The sequence below is a fragment of the Astatotilapia calliptera genome, chromosome 13 (genome assembly GCF_964374335.1).
Source record: "Astatotilapia calliptera chromosome 13, fAstCal68.1, whole genome shotgun sequence".
NCBI classification, from domain to species: Eukaryota; Metazoa; Chordata; class Actinopteri; order Cichliformes; family Cichlidae; genus Astatotilapia; species Astatotilapia calliptera.
In genome coordinates this window covers 17,750,800-17,770,995 of record NC_137434.1, presented here as the reverse complement: position 1 = coordinate 17,770,995, position 20,196 = coordinate 17,750,800, and the positions used below count along the sequence as shown (strand labels likewise).

Genomic DNA, 20,196 nt, shown 5'->3' with positions numbered 1-20,196 from the left:
ATTCTTTTTTTTTTCAGCAGCATTTCTCTGTTGTTATCTCTGAGTTCAAATGTGCAGTTGAACTTCTGTACAGTGATAGATACCCAGATAAGTTTATCTGGCCCACTTAAGATTAAAGTGGGCTGTATGTGGCCCGTAATGTAAAATAAGTTTGACATCCCCGCCTCTGCCTCAGACTCCTAAATGTTAAAGTTCATGTACAAAGTACATTTAGAAAAAGACTGAATAAATATGGCGTGTTTGAAAGGGTTGCCAGCACAAGGCCTCTTGTTTCTAAAAAGAAAACATTAGCACAGTTTAGGTTTTCAAAGTTGCATCTGAGCAAATTGAAAACACCTGGAACAATGTCGTCTGCACAAATGAGAACAAAGTGGAGATGTTTTACCACAATGTACACTGCCACATTTGGCAAAAACCAAACACAGCATATCAGCACAAACAACTTGTAGCAACTATAAGCTTGGTGGTGGAGGCATGATGTTTTGGGCTTGTTTTGCAGCCACAGGTCCTACGCACCGTGCTGTCATTGAGTCGATCATGAGCTCCTCAAGTATTCTGGAGTCAAATGTGAGGTCATCTGTTTGGCAGCTAAGGCTTGGCTGAAACTCGGTCATGCAGCAGGACAATGACAGCAGCAAATCTACAACAGAATGGCTTAAAAAGTAAAGAATCAAAGTGCTGCAATGGCAAGGTGTTGCAAAATCTAGATCTCAACCACACTGAAATGCTGTGGCAGGAAAGCTGTGCAGAAATAAATGCTTCCAAACCCCAATAAACTCAAGCAACACAAGGAAAGAAGAGTGGGCCAAAATTCCTACACATGTGAGAGACTGATAAAATAGCACAGACAACATTTACTTCAACTCATTGCTGTTAAGGGTGGTTCAAAAGCTACTGAATCACAGATTGTGCTTAGTTTTTCGCACACTCCATGTGTGTTGTGGCTTAGTTTTAATGAAATAATGTTACAATGTAATATCACATGTATTACTGTTCATCTGAAGTTGTATTTCACTAATTTTAGAACCTGGTTAGGTCTATTTGTTTTATTATTGTGTCATATGCACCTCAGAACTGAAAGAGCTTTTCACATGACTCTACTGTAAATATATGCACACATGGGAAATATCTGTTAATATAGTTTATATATGTGACTCATTGCAAACGTCCGTTCTCCTAAAATTCTCCTAATTTAAGTCTGCAAATTTAAAAGCACAAGATAAAATTAGGTTTTGGAAAGCAGTAGTCATACTTAAGAGCCAGAATAACCTCTCTAGGAAATGAATGCCAGTATCTTCTGGATTCGTGGATATATGCAGGGATTTTTGCCACAAGAGGGAGCCGTTTTTAAGGTTTTCTCCATACTCTGCTGCCTTGAATCTGCGGGTTGGCTGGAAGCTGGGACGTGCTCGACAGAGTGTGCCCCATAGTCCTGATAAGCTGCACAGTTTATTGATTTCTTAACCGCTGGACTAAATGTCTAAAGTTATCCAGGTTTTTCTTTATAGCATATTAATATGTGTTTTCAGAAGGTGGCTGAATGTCATAAAGAATCAGGGAGGCCTGTTTCCACTCAAGAATAGAGAAATAGTAAACCATATATATTAGTAACTTGGTAAATAATAGAATATCTACACCGTCTTTATTACAGCAGTTACTCGGTTGACTCCTGGAACAAACGACGCGCTGATTGGCTGCTGGTCCTCGGTGACGCAGAGCCGCGTTCATTGCATATTCAAAGAGCTTCTCTCTGCCCCGCTGCAATAAAGGCAGATAGCGGACCATGGGGAGCAAGGGAAAACTTTTTATACTGACATGTTAACGCCATGACTTTTGAGTAACACCTAAGTGGGACGAGGCTCCCGGCGTGAGGAGGACAGGGCCTTTTACAGAAAGAAGAAGAAGAAAAGGGAGCACTTGCCATCAGTTTGGGGACGGGGACGGGAAAAAAGCAACATTTGAGACGAGTCCAGCAAAAAAGAAAAAAAAGAAGCGGTGGAAATCCAGTTTGGACATTTGAATGGAAAGATGAGCTTGCTGTCTGCCATAGACACGAGTGCCTCCGTGTACCAGCCGGCTCAACTTCTCAACTGGGTCTATCTCTCCTTACAAGACCCCCACCAGACCAGCGCCTTTGACGCGTTCAGACCCGAACCCAACTCTTCCCACCCGGATCTCAGTTTCAGCAAGACTCCCGCAGCGGCGGATTTGAGCTCTTCCCTGAACTCCAACTATCTCAACAACTTCTTCCAGCTGCAGCGAAATGAGGTGAACTGACGGCATGCTACGTACAAATCCGGGATATCTGAGGTTGTGAGACTGTGGCTGATTTTAGGGAGAGTTGGACGGTGTTAGTGTTGTTTGTCTGAGCAGCAAATGTTTTAGCATGCAGGTTGCAACATAGGCTATTCTGGTATAACCGCCATGATATTTTTAATATGGACAAAAACCTAAAATAGTCCGATGAAATAAACATTTTTGGTGGGGCTACTTTGAATGTAGCTCTATTGCTATGTGCAGATGTAAGTGTTTTACATAATATAAAACGATTGTGTAGGCTTCTGTGTATATGATTGCAATACTAGAAGAGAAAAATACACCAGAAATACTCAGTAAATATGTCACTAACCCACTCATGGATTAAATACTTATGTTAAAATTAAAATTAATGTGCAATCTTTCAAGATCTAAATATCACACAGCTCATTTCCCTCCCCCAGATGACATGATTACACATGAAGAGGTCTGCTTTCAGCATATTTATAAGTTATGGCTCAAAGTTAATGTGGTGAGGAAAAATATGTTTTAATCAGAGAGGCAGGAGATGGAAATAGATCCCCCCCACCCTCTGCACGCCTCTGTCTGGAGAGAGCAGGCCACTGCAGCCCCTTGCTGAGGTCTGCTGTCTCTGACTCCTTCAAATAGACCAGGTTGTGCAAACAAAATCAGTCCTTGTTTACATATTCTCTATTTTTGTGCCTCCAAGTAATTTTAGGGAACCAACATGCTGATAATGTGTGCACGGTGCAAATCTGATACCCCATAGTGCACTCTGTGCAAAAGTGACCCCTCCATCTCTCCCGCATACAGAAAATGATCACACAGCGTGGGCAGAAAGGCAGTGTTATAATAAATAAAAATACACAGTGAGCAGCGTTGATTGCACTGCAGCCCAGTTTCTTAGATCTCTGTTCAAGTGACGCTATGTGTTGGAAACTTTAGTAGTGGATGGATGGTGTAGTCACCATCTAGAGCCAGTGTTCATTATAATGGTGGCAACCGCAGGGGGCTTTTGAAGTCACTTAACACGTAAAGTCATCTGAAAATGGGGCGTTCGCTTTATACATTACACGCAATTGTGTAATGCCATGAGAGTATAAAGTGTTTCAAAGTGAGGGAACACACATAGAGTCTGGAAACGGTTTAAGGGGTGGAGGGAGGGGGAGATTTTGCAACTTTCTATACCGGCTAAGCCAAGCAAAACAAACCACTGCAGAGATTTGATGATGAGATGACTAACGCGAAATGTGGTTGTTTTCACGGTGAAGGATCACACAACAGCCTGCTTGGAGTGAAATTGCGATATAGATTAATGAAGTCGCTGTCGACAGGGCACAAGTCGAGCACGCTTATCGCAGATTCGTCTGCTGACAGCTTTGCTCAAAAGCCTCCTTCACAACCCAGTTGCAGGCAGAAAAGCCCCCCTAACATATTTTTACTGTTAATTTAGAAACTATCTGGATTACTCTAACTCTTATCAGTGCACCTTTAAAGTTCCCAGGTGGCACCACAAGCCTGGCCTAAAAACAGCAGTGTTTTATTGACCTCCTGCTGTGTGACACCTCATCACCGGACCTGTGAAAACACTCACAGATGTGCTACACTTGTTCTGCCTGTCTTGGGCACACCGTGGCTGGCCATCCCCTCATCTATTGCCACACGGCACAAAACACACAACCTACCAAGGACTAGTCACTCAGTCACACACGCAAAAATAAACAAACCGTCTCACCCCACCATTAGCAGATGTGTGTGAAATCCGTTTCCTTTGGGCTGACAGTAGGTGGTTTGAAGCCAAACTGAAGAAATGCTCCGAATGTAAACAGAGCAAAGTTTCCTGTTTTTTATTTGTTAAAAATGATTTCGCAAGCTGCAGTAAAACTTAAATGTGTACATTTCCATTTGTAGGAGGGATGCAGTAGTACACAGAGCTGGAACACATGCACCAGATGGGAAACTGAGAAACTACAGAGCTGTAGTGCTTGATTTACAGCAACGACAAGTAATAAATGAACACGGCTCTTAAAGCTGGAGCTGGTTAGCAAGACAATCTTACAGTCTCCAGATAGAGATTTGGCTTTCAGCCCTGGTTAGGTTGCCAAGTGTAAGGTTTCTGTGCCGTGCAACATTTAAAATCAACAGTAACATCATTTCCCAGACACAAGCCTGTGTCCTAAAATGATGCATACCCTTCGGTTATATTAAAGAGTTTATCAGTGGATTTCCACATGCCTACGAACTCTTTGACATCTTTTCTTTTTCTCAAGAGCGGTCACTCGGATATTAAATGTCAGGCCAGATAATTAGTTAGGCTTCTCCTAGGTTAATTACCTGGCTGTATGAATATTTGCTAAAATCAGATTAATTTCACCCAGGGGTCAAATCACGTCTGTCTCTTCTGGACTGCGTTTGAAAAGAGGAAGACATGAACGAAAAGGGAAATAAGGAAAGGCAGGGAGCGCTTTCCCTGTTATTAATATTCAGAGAGCATCTTCTGCGAATTCAGTTGGCCTGGTGGCACGCAACAGTGCATCCTGTGTCTCCGAGCAGACTACAGATTCGGACGGCGGATAGTTTACCACCAGCAGTGCATGGCGTTAATGCTGATGTTCCGCTGGGTGGCCGGGGGAACATGCTTCCCATCTTGTTTACAATGAGTCATACTTTGTCCTGTGTTTCTCTGAGGACATGCGCAGTACTTTTCCAGTTCATGAGCACAGCTGGGCCTCGTGCCAGATGTTCCGAATTTAATGAGCGAAATTATCTTGGAGTTCTTTTTCCGTTTTTTTTGTTTAGTTTTTCTTTACTTTTTGTACAACAGCAAACAGGACAGAGAGCACATTTAGGAACCTGGCGCGTAATCTAAGCATTTCACGAGAAGCAGAGTTTCATGTTAACAACAGGCTGTATCTGGTGTTATTTTTCAGGCCTTAAACAACAACGTGTATAAGAACGTGTCTCCCTATGGCTCCCTGAACAATATTGTGGACGGACTCAACTCCCTGACGGACCATTTCTCAGACCTTTCCCTCTCTTCTGAAACAAGAAAACCGAACAAAAGACCCCCACCCAACTACTTGTGCCACCTGTGCTTCAACAAGGGCCACTATATCAAAGACTGCCCTCAGGTGAGACTGTTAACACACACGTATGACATAATCTAGTCATCAGGTGACACAGATGGCTTATAATCACTGTTAAATCTTTCAGTGTGTCTCATTTGCTTAATCTTGACATTAGACTTCTTCAATGACTTTTTATTTGGTTCATACAAACCAATAATGACACTAAAATCTAAGCTTGCTGCAGTCAGTCACTCTCTCCCTCACTCTTTTTCTTTCTTCCTCTCTTTTTGGATCTGGTCTGACCTACTTGTTAAACAGACTGGCCTCTGTCTTCTGTAGTCATGTGTGTGTGTATGTGTGTGTTTGTCTTGACTGGCAAAACACTGCACAACAAAAAGACTACACGTTATAAGCACATGTTATGTCACGGCCATATTTTTAAACTCCCAAGTCAAAGGTGAAGGGTTTGAATCAGATCATCATGTTGACTGTGTATAAGTAAGTAGTGTAAGTGCCATTTTCTGACATGTAGCCACAGTTTTTATATCCACAGTTGTACATCCACTTAAACTGTCGCTATTACAGCCACAGTTTAAGTGGGAAATTTCAGTGGGAGCTTTCCTGTCTCTGTTTCCCACTGAATCAGCCTGTTATGATGCAGCTTTTTATCCTTGTTTTTTTTTGGCGAGGCACCATGACAAATCCACCTTGAGGTCTAGTATCGAGGTTACTGGGTACCACCAGTGTGTGACAAATGGGGCTCCAGCTGTTGTCAACACCCCTAAACCGTAGCTTGATTTGGAAAAGAAAAGTATTTATATATTTATCCTGCCTGTCTGTCTCTCTGTGAACTATAGCGGAACATAATGTGTGAAAGGAAAAGCTTCGCTTGTAGCTGCTGTAGCAAAATTAAAGTGTATTTTCTAGGACTAGACTGTGAAACTGCTACGGTCTGATCTGTCATTATGTTGTTGTGTAGCAGCTTGTAAAGGCAAAGTCATGGAGTGCCAAGTGAGCTAATTTCATAGGGAGAACACAAAAGCACCTTCCCTTGGAACTGTGGAGTTTCTGAGTTTTTAGTTGGACCTTACACTCCCTCGTCTTTCAGTTGCCTCCCCCGTTTGTCTCCTCTCCCTTTCCCTGGGTGAGGTGCAACAGCCGAACCCCAGCCCTAAGTTTCTTTTGCATGAAAGTGTAATGAGGAGCAGATGTGAGATTAAAATGCTTTGACTCGCTTTATGACATATGATGACTGGTCTCACGAGGTCTGTATAAGACCACTGTAGTGATGAAATATCTCCTGGGCAGCCCCAAACTGCAGTGTGTGGGAATTAGATCATCTGCTCACAACTCTTCCTGGAATTTGGTTTTGTACTATATCATGCAACATGTAACGTTTTACCTTCCATCTTCCTTCAACTAATACTGTACATGTGGATGTGAGCAATGATGAAGTGATACTCGGCGCTGGCACAGGTGCACATTAAACGACTCACAATTTAGTGTCTTTAGTACTAAAACCATATCTGCTGTATATTAAGTTTCACTTTACCGTTTCAAGATGAAAAAAGGCTAAACTGTTCCTTTATTAAATAAAACCCCTTTGACAGCAGGGAGCAGTGAAATGAATCTTTCCATTGTGTATGTCAGAAACACCCTCACCCTACTTCTGGTTTGTATTTCAGCTGTTCGTTAAACTGCCAGCAGTAACTCAGAAAGCAGCAAAGTCTCCAAACAGCCTCAACACCTACCATCTCAGTTATTTAGGTCTCTCCTGGGCTTCTCCTCCATAAGCTTACCTTCCATTTGTGCTGCATCATTTACACTATTGCCCTCTCACCTGTCACTGCATGCCTAAGCCAAGGATAGTTCTTCCTTATTTAACCAGCTGAAGATCCGAATAATATATGTGACGCACAAGCGAGAAGAGCTCTTCCTAAGAGTGCTTGCTCGCCAAGTCTGGTGTCATTCTCTAAACAAGAACTCCTCATTCTAAATGATCAGTACTCTGTTTTACATTGTGCAGTCGTGTGTTCGTACTAAGAAAGAGTTTGTCCTGTTCAGAGAGGCTTTGCCAATGAAAACAGAAGCTCTTGCTTCACCGGGTCCTGCAAAGTTTGTCATCCTAGTCCAGCACAGAGTATGTAAAAGCTTCCTCGTCTACTTCCCCTCACCGCCTTTTATTGAGGTGCTTTGCGCAAAGACTGTCAAAGGGTCAAGTAAGTTTCTCCTTTATTTATGATGCTTTCTCTAGCTTTTCTTTATTGTTTTGCTTTTTGAGTATATAGAGGTAGGCCAAAGTGCTAATACATTAATTGAAATTGAAGACCCCCCCCCCTTTTTAAAAAAAAGTTTTTACATGTTAATATTGGAAACACAGGAAAGGTTTGTGGTTGTGCTGAGAGATTTATTTTTCAGGAAACTTGTAGCTGAGTGAAAGCCACAGGTCTGGCAGCAGCTGCCCAGTGCTGCCTGTCATGGGGACAGAGGTGTTATGTAAACTGGCTTTTATTTGGGAAAATGACGTCGCTCCCCTAGTTATGAGCAGAATGCCTCTCGCTGCCACGCTCTGGCGCCGCTCCAAGATGTCTTCCACTTGCACTCATGATTTGGTTTTGTTTAGAGGACTAATCCTCTCAACAGCTGGCCCCACCTCTGATTTGAGTGATCAGAGTGATGCAGTGACAGACAGGTTTACCAGAGGTAGAAAGATGAACTCATGGAAAGTTTCTTTGCTGTAATGCAGGTTTATGGGTGGGCGGGGGTGGATCTTGCTGTTGTATGTTTTATGCGTGTCTTTGAGCTACGCTGGACTCTCGACTTACAATCTCTCATTCCTGAACATTATGCAACCCCCTTGTCCAGGATCTTCAGTTAGCACTGCACGCTCTTATGCTTCTGAGAAATGCCAGATTGTTGTTGTTGTTGTCTTTTACTGGGAGAATGCCACAAAAATGTGGTTTCTCATCTCTCATATGAGGTTAACCAAAACTGCTGAACTTTTTGGAGGCATTGTTTGACAGCTTAAAAAAATCACAATCAGCTGATTGAGAACATTTGGTCTTTTTAAGCAACATTCATTATTTTTCAGGAAAGATGCTTTTTATTTATTTTTTTCTTTTTATGAGTTAAATGCAAAGAGGCAGCTGTGGGTCAAGTGGTAAACTTGGTTGTCTACTGACTGCATGGCTGGTGGTTTCTGGCTCCTCTATCTGTCTCAACACTCAGAACCTAAAGCTTTTCCTGCTCCTATGGTAGCTTCTTCTTCAGTGGTGTCCACTCTCAAAATATGCATTCTGATACATATATTTATATATGCATTAAATATGCATTAACACGTTAATTAGTCAGCTTTTGTGGAGTAAAACAGGCTAGCGGTTTGCTCTTGTTTTCACACTTTGTGCTCAGCAGATGTTGCTTTATATCTAACAAACAGATGTGAGCGGTATAGTCTTTTGTTTTAAACGAGAGCTTTTATGCAGCTGTAGCATCAAACCAACTTACATAAGCCTTTGAATTTTCATTGCTTAAATTGCTGATGATGATATAGCCAAAGATGTTGTACAGGTTTGTCTGCAAGAGCACAGTGATCCCTATACAGATCCCTCTTTATCAAGCTTTTTTGTTCCCATTTGGACTGTGTTAGTGCAATGTCTATGTATTTTAAATATTTCCAGCAGAGTATGACAGAAGATAGAATCAAGCCATTTAATTTACCAAAGGCTTTTGCAGAGGATGCTTCACTCTAAAAGCACAGGCACTAACGTTCCCTCTCACGTCTATGGCTGCCAGTCAGTCGGCAGGCATCTCCACTTGCGTATATCTAATGCAAATCACTGCGATGGCATTTACGCCTCACGTGGCGTGAGTTTCAGCAGGAGTTTGTACTTTGTAACAAATGGTCTCCACGATCTCCCGTAAAAGTGGAGACGAGAGTTGACCTTTGAACTAAGGGCGTCCTCGGAGGAGAGGCAAAAGAGCAACGTGTGACTTTCCAGAGTGTGTGCTTTCCCGTCAGCCGTGGTAGTAAACATAATGACTTGTCATTACTGCAGCCTGCTTTGTCTACCATAACAAACATCAGTGGTTTTGACAAAACATATTTGCTTTTAAATTTTCCGGTGCTTGCCTCTGACAGAGCGGCGATCCTTTTCGGATTTGGTTGGTAGTCACGCTGAGAGAATTGTGCAATGTTTTTAATGTTTCAGTTTGTTGTTGTATGTGTGTGTCTGTGATTTGTCAAAAACACACTGCAAATTTGTAATTTACCAGCGTTACATCACTGCACAGAGTGTTGCTTGTGTGTTTGCTTCACTTTAGGAAAAACAAGTATTTTAGCTCAGCGTGGGAACACCCAATTTCCTGCAGAGTGTAACTCATATTAAAGCCTTAATCGAATCTGATTCAGGTCTTTAGCCGAGTTTCACCTTTCCAGCATGTGTTATCTCTTCCAGTTAATCTGAGCACGAGGATCTAACGTCTGATCTTTTTGGGGGCAATATTTATTTATCCGAGACTTCAAAAAGACGATATTCAGTGCTTTTAGCACTTTTAGCCAAAATTAATTTAACCATTTAACAAGGATGCTAGTTTTTTGGGGGGGTTTACGAGAGGCGGGGCTTTCACGTTTCAGTGGTGGTGTTATTGGTGTGTCAGTTCTAACAGTTAATTTAGAAACTGCTTAGCCTTGTTTGTGCAACTCTGCAGTGCTAAAACAAGAGACTTCATTACATTCTGCTGGTTATGATAGTTTAATCAACACTTCTGCCTTGCAATCCCAAAAATCTGATCATCCCTAAGACTCTCTCAGACATATTATAGCCACTATAATTAGCCCATTTACCCTTTCTATTTCCCTTATAGATTTTATGAGCTGATAATTTAATTTTGTAAGAGATTTTAATGTAATTTAAATTCCAAGTGCATCAAAACTACACAGATGAATAATTTTGGGTCTGTGTCACCAGAAACAACAATAGATGGAGTGAATGGGGCTGTTGCTCGCTCCTGTTTATTTTATTCCTCTATGTGGCAAATTTTACAAGGGTTGAATAGAAAGCAGTCCTCTGATCACAGTCACAACTTCATTTGGTCTTTCAAAGATTCACTTTTAACCAGTTAGCATTTTTTCAGGGGACAGTCCCCTGGATACATCCTGAAAGACGTATTGCAGCGGGAGTTCCTGTGGTTGGAACAAGCACAAAGGTGTGGGCTGCCTTAAATAAGATCCAGAAAAAAACAGCTGCTAGTGTAAAACAGCCCAATGGTGGCGAGACCTAAAAGGCTCAAAAGTGTGGCTGCACTTCGCTAGAAATAATACTGCCAAAACTGCAACAAGTCCTTTGCATGTTTGGCAAATCTTGTGCACATAGTGTGGCTTTTTCTGTCAGAGCTGTGGGTATGAATATTAACATAAAAGTGTCAGAATAATAGGATGCTGTCACTTCAACAGACTGTTGAAGCCACCAATATAAAGTGTCCCACATATTTAAAGGGCTCTGCACTCCAGCTTCCTATTAAAATTCAACTTTTTCAGTCAGCAGTAAGAAATTCAAGCACAGTCTAAATTCTGGTGTCATGTGCGACTTGTATCTCATATTAACAGTGCCGTCTTAAACCTTTGGCAAAACATTTTGCAACTCTTGTGTTGGAAACATGCTGCGAAATTGTCTAAACTAGCTTTCTATCCTTCCTTGCTATTCAGCCCAGTGCTGATTATTCACTAGTCCAGCAGATTATGTGAGCTTAATGTAGCTGGAGACGTTTGCAGTCTCCCTGGAGGCTAATGTTCCTGGGAGGAGAAAGAACCTACATCTGTCTTTTTACTTTTCTAATCTATGTTTAACCCACTCTTTCCTGAGTTGAAATATATATATATTTTTAATGAAATACCAGTTTATTGATTTATTCAACATTTGTCATGAGAAAGAGTTTCACATTTTACCCCCACGATGCCCCAGGGGCAGGTTCTGACACGGCTGCACTTATTTTGCTGGGGCAGGGAGGCAGTTTGGATGTGTCACTGTCATGCCATTCAGCACTATTGTGTTTGTCTGGCACAGAGAGGGCATAGTCTGAAAGCTTGAGAAGGGCATAAGAGCCGAGAGACAGCGGACCAGTGAAAGGGGAGCGAGGGCACTTCCTCTAAACGGAAATCAAAGTTAAAAGAATGATAAAAGTGTGGTTTCCTGCCAGCTGGTTTGCGTTCTGTCCAGAAATCCCATTGTTCCTCTCAGTTTTTGCTGAGTCAACAATCACACCACTTCCTGTTTTGGTAACTGTGACACTTAAAACCCGATCTCTGGGACTCCAGCATGCTGTTACATTTGCCGCAGATAGATAAACTCACAGCTGTTTGCAGATTAAATGCTGAAATATGGACGAAGACACGGTGCACCATCTGCTCGCTTTTAGGTGAAGCTAAGCTGCCGTAAAGTCCCTCAGCTTTCTCGCTGGGAAGAGATTATGCACGTTGTGTCATTTGATTAGTCCTCCTTTTCATGCTCAGATGAAGGCTACACAGTCTAAGTGATGTTAGAGGGCTCCATTAGCTTATTTTTGGATAGTTTCTTATGTAACACTTTTTCCATCACGTTGCTGAGCCAGCACTGTAAAATGGAGGCTTCAGATAATAAAAGAAAATAAACAATAATGTGTTCGGAGCTCTTGCTCATCACACTGCTTTATGTAATTGTGTTTTTGCAGCATGAGGGAAACCAGGTCAGCACTCATTTTGGAACCAAGTTTCAGTATCTGTTATGTTATTGTACTAGAGTGAAAAATCCTTTGTAAAATGTGCAGTTTTACCTCTCTACTGTTTAACAGATGGTACTGAATATATTGCAAAATATATACATGGTGGCTATGACAGTAGTCAAGACAGTGTTACGGTTTTTCCCCCCCATAATGAGGCCTCGGGAACTCGGGAACAGGATGGTTCACTTTTCACTCAGAGAGAAAGGAGGAATCAGAGGGTCAAAGGTCACATTTTCACTACAGCATGATGTCCTGTTAGCAGACAAGGGCCAAAAGCTCTGTTAGCTCATACTACTCATATTCTTAGGAGTTGTAGTAACACAGATTTATCCAACATCAATTTATACTCAATAATCCATAACAACATAAAAAAGTCAATTTTGTTCTTCTGTGCTTGAAAATGCTAGTTTTGCTATTTTCTTTTATTTCCTGTTTTTTACAGTATTGGTAATATACTTTGTTTATCTTTGGGGTTTGACTTGTTGGTTAAACAAAGGAAAGCATTTCAAGATGCAGCCTTGTGCTCTTCCCTGTAGAAATTGTCATAGACTCTTCTCATTGGTTAATACACCATGTAGTGTGTGCGAGTCACTTACAGTGATGCTTAATAGCTATTTTGATGTTAAAATTGTGTGATTAGGTTCATTTGGATTAATTTACAGGCTCAAAGACAGATGTGAAACCCACTTTGTACAGGTAATTTAAATGATGCACCAACAAGCTATTTAACCGTGGTCTTATCTCTCTCTGCTTTATCTCGTTAGTGAGCTGAGAAAGCCATTAAAACCTACCTCAATAAAATATCCACGTCATACTGACTTTGGCATTTGTTTTAACTAATTGCTCCTAATTGAGACGATTCATATGTGTTACGTTTCGGATTAAAGAGAAAAAAAAAAAAAAGAAACAACAATTTTTTTTTTTCTAAGACTAGGCTGAAGGAGGGGACGGACAAGCAGATGGACGGACAGAGACGCTGTGAGGCTGCAAGTGCTGGCACACTGGACTGAGTTTGGTGTCAAGAGATCAGGGACTGACACTGCTAGCTTTGTATCACACTTGAATGGGCACCTTAGGGAGAGACCGTGGTTCTGAATGGGAGCTATTGGGGAAAACCCTAGCGGTGGGAATGGAGGCTGGTAATTAAGGCAGTCATTGTGTGTCTGTAGGATATGCTAGACGGAGAGGTCAGGAAGGCAGGCCTGTATTGTTCGCCCAGCAGGGCCCTCACTTCATCAGAGTAGTGCGTCAGACTCAAGTATGTTTGGAGAGAGCCTTGAATCTTACAGAGAAGAAAAAAGGAGTACAACAACAAACCACACACAACGAGTCCTATATAGTCTGTTTGTCTATATGTCAACACTTAGGGGCCTCTTCTGTGGTTTTCATTTTCTGACTGTTTTTTGCTCTCTGTGTCATGAAGTTTGGGAGGCTATCCAGAAGCTGCAGCCTTGCCAGGGATCAGGACAGTGTTTGCAGATTAAACTAGAGTTGCGCTCAATAATGGGAAGCCATAGTGGTGTGTGTGTGTGTGTGCATGCATGTGTGCGTGTGCATCATTAGTAAGTTTTAAAAAATGTTTTGCACAAGGTAAAACGAATCAAAAAGATTAAAATAAGAATATAAAGTCACGTGAAGACATAGAGGGGTTATAGCTTCACAAAGCATGACCTCTAAATAACATTAAGTCAGTTATAATATCAGAGATCTGTAATAAATTAAGCATAAAATATAACATGGTGGTTTAATGCTTTTTAATTTATATTTTTAAAAAAACACAATAAAAGCTTCACATCCCTTCAGTATGTGTTACTGAATATAATAAAGATATAAGTTGTTGTATGTTGTTTATTAAAGTAAGAAACCAGGTGAAAAATCATCATCACAAAAAATTAGAAGCTGTATTTTTTTTTTAATAATGATTATTTAGTGCACTGATGGACCTCAAATAGCATGAGAAACAAATATGAATCCTCACATATGAGCAGGTAATATGGGTCAACTAATCAGGCTGCTCGAAATATGAAAGTAGTCAAAACAGATATAAAAGAGGACACGTGTTTCTAGGGTATGAAGAACTATGTTTCTGCTCGATTTACTTACTTTTTACCCCTTGTTTACTTATAGATCCAAGGTCTTTACTTTAAAAAATAATCCACATTTCATTTGGAAACTGTCTCTCTCGCCTCTCGCTATCAGTATGTGCTACCCTGTAGTGTGCTGAGACGGTTCTGGCAGGGATGAGGGCTGGGGGAGGTGCGCTATGGGAATGTTTTTACAGGGTGACCCCTGATCTTCCTTCCAGTCACAGCAAAGGCTCCGAAAAGGCCTTGTGTCTCTGTCTCTTCTTTAACACACGCTCAGTCAGGTTAGCAAAGCGAAAGACTGGGAGCGAGTGCAGACTCCCTGCTAAACAGATAAGGCTTATCAGGGATGTGTGGTGTCAGATGGATTTTTTTCTGTTTCATAGCAGACATTAAAAAGCTGTGCCTCTGTGAACAAAGCACACAAACAAAAAACAGTCAAGATATTTTAGTTTTGAGAAGTTATATTGGAAAGAGCCTTTCATAGTCAGAGCATTTAGAAACCATATAGGGCCATAGGTCCAATATAGCATTGCCACCAAGTGACGCTGAGATTAGCAACACACGTGTACGGTATATCCGGCAGAGTGACTCTCAAAAATACAGTCTGCAGAGGGACATGCAAACAAATCCTGCTACGTACAGCAAATGCAGGTGACACATGCAGCATATGCACAGACAGCAGTAGCAAGAACCTCCTCCTGCAAGCAGATGACAATATTTTGTGCACCTCTGTATGCACCAGTGTGCGACCCAACCTGCTCTTGTCATTCACAGACTGGTAATATAACGCTGCTGTGCAGCTGCACAGCTTGTTGAGTGTTGCGGGGCTGTGGCTACGTCCAAGGCTAGCAGAGGGTAAAGAGGAAATTCACACCTGTGGCCTCACTTATCAAAAGCCCTTAACGCCTAGTAAATATGGCATATGTAAGTTTAGGAGTAGGGTAAAGTTATATTATGTGTGTGAAATGAGGAGTCTTGCATGTCAAGCAGATGTGTTGATGATCCTGCACCATTGGCTTGAAGCGGACAGATCCCAAAGCCCAGTTGGCTTGTTCTTGTGTTTTCTATGAACTAAGCATGAAGAAAGAGAAAAAGCACCCTGTCAAAACCATCAGCTTTAAAACAACAGCGTGTTACTCGTATAACTCAAAACACCCACATGCTTGGCTATCAGGGGTATTCATTAGTCATCCAGCAACATGTCACTGAGATCCTTTGGCCGATTAGTTGTGGAAATCTAGGAATCTGGGAATGGGGTTTTGGCAGAGAGCACGCTGGCATCATGATATGCCTCTGCAGCTGTCTTGAACACGAATGACATGGGTCTGCTCCTAAGGAGAACAGTTTGGACATGCATATGCACAAGTATCCACAAACATGCTATATTATGCCTTAAGTCGCTGTAGCGACTAAAGGAAGCGTGAAGTTTAGAGTAAAATTTCATGTTGTGTGGGAGATTTTACCATTGAACTGCTTACCACAACATAACCTCCTCCTCCGCTTTATCAAAGCAATCACAAATTGCAGGTCATTGAATGTAATTTGCAAGCAATAACATTATTAGAGATGACTAAGCCGAGATTTGTTACGATCTGTATCAACAGATCAGAATATCATGTTTCCGACTTTGCCAATTTGGTTTCACAATACAGTTACTGAGGGCTTAATTGCCTCTGCAACTAAATTATGTTTTAGGATCCTTCTGCTAAGTTAAGCCACTCACAAAAATATGTTGTTCAAAGGCTGAAAAACATGAATGTCTGCAGGTAATTTAAAAAACAAAACAAAAAGCTAATCTAGTTCGTCCTGTGAAAGATGCTCTCCTGTGGGGATGTTTTTTATGATGCCATATTTTTATTGCTGCCTGTATTTCATTGTTTTAGTTTTTTATTATTTTAAAGAGACAAATGTAAGTAGAATTGAAAACACAATCATTTTACAATCTAGTATATTGTTCATGTTCAAATGTGTCAAGAATTTCTTGGTGGGCAGTGATGACATTTCAAAATCCAAAACACCTCAGCTTTTGCTTTCTGGAAAAGTCTCAGCAGTTATCTACATGACTGCAAGCTGTGGGATGTTTTATATTTGGTGCAGCTGTCTTGATTTACCTTTTTCCCTGTGTGATATGTCAGCTTGTCATAGAACAGACTAAACATAAGCAAAATACCTTGTAGTGTTACGGGACTTCTCAAGAAAATGTGAGAAAATGTTAAATCAAGGTACTTGTTCTGTTTTAAGATTATATTATAAAAAGCAGCTTTCGTGTGTCTTCTGTGCTTCGCTCTCTTCCAGTAGGAACACACACGTACAGTGCAGAAGTCTACAAAAACACACATGGATAGACACACACACAGTGCTCACACAGTTACTCTGCCAAAGCAGAGGCCATTTCCAAGAATGAACTATTCTGGCGCCTCCACGGGTCTCGAAATGGACTTGTGGTTATATTTTAAAACAGTTGGAGTGGCTCTCCTCTCAAATTTTTCCCTGGATATGACGGTAACAAACGCATTTATGACAATTTTGGCGGTTAAACCCTAAAACCCCTTAAGAGCAGTGTCACCATCTCACACTTGAAAATATTCAGCATCTAGTCATTTTAAATGCATTGCTGTCCACCTTATATAGACTGCACTGCTGATATAGATTTTTTTAAACTGTTCCTGGTCGATGTGGGGTTATGATCCTTTAAAATAGCCGTGGATTTGATTATAGCCGAGCACTTGGTTGGGTATCAACATGGTTATGGCTCCTTTCCACATACCACATGTTTCACTTTCCTCCGTCCTCTGCTGTCTTTGCTGCTTTCCTCACACTTCACACTTGAAGGTGAGTAAGCGAGGCAAAAGACCCTATGACAACACAAATGCCTCCTAGGGCCTATTTAGACCTCGAAACACCAGGATGTGCTATTTTGCGTGTAAACCCCTTTTTATAGTGTAGTGAATGGTGAGGGTATATCCGAATAGCTGAAATAAAGAGCTTGTAGAATATGAAACCTTTTTAAGAATAGCACTGTGCACCCATGTGGGTGCAGAGCAGGTTTAGATGAGTGCTAGTTGAGTGGCTGATGACTGTGATGGTAAACTTGGAGAAGTCATATCTAGTGAGCTCACATACCTTTTGCTAACTTAGTTATGCTAGAAGCTATGTTAGAAAACACATTGTTGCTTTGTCAGCAACTTTATATTCAAGTGCAAATGTTTTATTTGAATATGCAGTCTTATTAAGATTGAGATCTAGTTTTCAGTAGCGACCTGTGTACAAAAAACATATAAAAATTGAGACAGACAGACACATAATAAAATTATACATTATACATCATCACAAATTAATAATAACATGTGCAGAAGTAGCGTCCTAATTTTTGTAACACATTGTATTTATAGGCAGCGAAGTATTTAAAACCAGTTTATTTAAAATTCAATGTACATCAAAGGTTTAAAACAATCATCTTTTAATTGTTAGATTCAGTTCAGTTATATTTATATAGCAGCAAAACACAAAAATAGTCACCTCAAAGCCTTATATTCTAAGATAAAGACCCTACAATAATACTGAGAAATCAGACGGCCCCCTATGAGCAAGCAATTGGCGACTGTGGGAAGGAAAAACTCTCTTTTAACAGGAAGAAACCTCACACTCCTCACAGCGTTACTGGAGGTCAAGGCAAGGCCACCTAGATTAGGTATCTGGTCAGAAGCCATCTAAAATTTTTAGGATTTTTAGGACCGAGTATGATAACCTCAGTTTTATGTGAATTTAAAAGTAGGAAATTGGAAATAGATAAAGCTGGGTGTCATCTGCATAGCAATGTAAATATATGCTATGCTTTCTCCTAATAGTGCCTAACATCCGTATATTTGCATTTTTTCACCCAGCTCTAGGTAGCTTATTGGAAAAAAAATGCTGTAACAGCAGCTGTCCTCTTGTTGCTATAAGTACAGTGAATGAGGTACCCAAGTAACCTATTAGTAAATGAAGAAATCGCTGTACGCATGCCTGTCTTAACAACTGTCTAACATCCGATCTATGATCTACAAACTTGTATTTCTTTGTGCATTTCTAGGGACCTGATTAAATTCAGTGCTGGGTTTCAGGTTGTTCAGATGCGTTGGTTTCATTGTCAGAATCTTTTCTGCTCAGCAATAAATGGGTAAATCTTTTATATCGTAATCAAAGGCAGATGTATGCTGATGTCCCAGTTCAGATAGTATTGTGGCTACTGCAACCCCTAGGCTGCAGTGAATAGTATGTGGACGATTCATGGAGCAGGTGTTGTCTGATAAAAATCCAGATTAGACTTTTGTTTCTGGGGTAAAAAGAAGGTAAAAAGAAATTGAATTTCTTGGCAATAATTTCATGGTTCAGACTTTTAAGGGCTAAACGGCATTAGCTGTTTAAGGAACAGTTTTTTCTCTTGGTGTAGCCCTTTACAAATTGAGATGGGGAAATTTTATTTCAGAGAAATGAAATAAAAAATGCATTTGTATTATCAGATTATTATTAATTTAGCCATTGTGCGTGTTTACTTACAGATGCTTTTATTCTGAAAAGCAGTTTCTAAAACCCACCCACGTGTTTATCCCACACCACTTTGAGCTTACATAACCCTGAGACAGAACCACACAAACAAATGAAAAAAGTCTCCAATAGTAAAAAAAACTTCTGATCAAACAAATCAAGCTGATTAACAATAACAAATCAGAAGACTGAATGAGAATGTTGGAACCAACTATTATATGCTTCTTTGCATCATTGTGTAGGTTTGTAATTTCATGCATTGTGTTTCAATAAATTATATATATATAATGATTTTAATCCATTGTATGTAACTTATATAATATCAAATTTGGCACAAACAAAATTAACAAAAAAAGGAGAGAAGGGAGAAACAATGGCAGCCAAGGTTTAATATGCATCATCAGAAGGACAACTTATTATCTGTAACAGTTTCATTTATGATCCGAACCCTCTGATTTGTGAGCCAGTAAACACAACCTTATTGTCATAATGTGTTTGTGTTAACTTGTTTTTCAGGATGACCATATGCACGGGTTTACATGCTTGGTGGCATAAGAAGTTTGAGTGAACCAAAGTGTATCCGACTGAAGTTAGGTGCCCTACATGATGTGTAATGCTGTGGTTTATATTTAGAGACAGCTGTAGAAGATAAGAATGCTTATTTCAGCAGTTGTAGATGTGGGGCTGTGAAACTACGATGTCGTTACTAGGCAGATACAAGCCCCTGTGATTATACTCAACAAAGCATTACTAAGGTTGTTTTGCTTGAAATTTTCCACTAAATATCTGCCTCAAAAGTCACACGTGCACTTTCGTTGAGTAAACTCAGTATATTACAAGCTTGATTATTGGCTCTTTGGCATGAGGAATGCTAAATTAAGTGAAAGGTGGATTCATAGTGAAAAATTCTATCTTCATATAGGCTAACAACAAGCTTTCTTTTGTGGTGTAACAGCTTCAACAGCAAAACCCGGGTGTAGTTTGAGGTGTATACACAGTGAAGTACATAACCATCAAAGTGTGAGGTTTTGTGTTTGAAGGCTCCATGAATGACATTTTAAAAATGTTGGCTGTACTGAAAATAGTCAGACCCCATGATTAATAGATATCTGTTGAGGAAATATTTCCTTGTCATGTTTAGGTGAAGAATCGGGCACGATTGATCCTTTGATCTTGCTTGATGTTTCACAGAGGAGAACCAGTTCTCAGGTTTAAACCACATCCAGGTTCCTGCCTCCCTCCTCCCCCCTGCAGCAAGCTTTCATCAAACCACTGAGACTAGCACGCTAACTGAAACCACATTAAAGCAATTAGAAGTCTTATCAGAAATGCTACGCTTAATGACCAAACCAAACAAAAACCCTGAAAGACTCAAAGCAAACATTGTGGACTGAACCCCATCCGCTGTATCTGTAAATCTATCTCTTTCTGAGCTCCAGCCAAACTAAATAGAGATCCTGAGACGAGGACACAAGAGCAGA

At 40.6% G+C, this 20,196-nt stretch overlaps 1 protein-coding gene across 1 annotated transcript in view; it reads left to right on the top strand.

Annotated features, from left to right (window-relative positions):
* Positions 1–1,726: 1,726 nt before the first annotated feature.
* The window catches only part of zcchc24 (zinc finger, CCHC domain containing 24), a 34,076-nt gene continuing 15,606 nt past the window's right edge, over positions 1,727–20,196 (top strand). The window contains exons 1-2 of the mRNA XM_026190258.2: positions 1,727–2,268; positions 5,208–5,408. Of these exons, the coding sequence (XP_026046043.1) occupies positions 2,029–2,268; positions 5,208–5,408 (441 nt within the window). The 5' untranslated portion in view covers positions 1,727–2,028. The remainder of the gene's footprint in view (positions 2,269–5,207; positions 5,409–20,196) is intronic.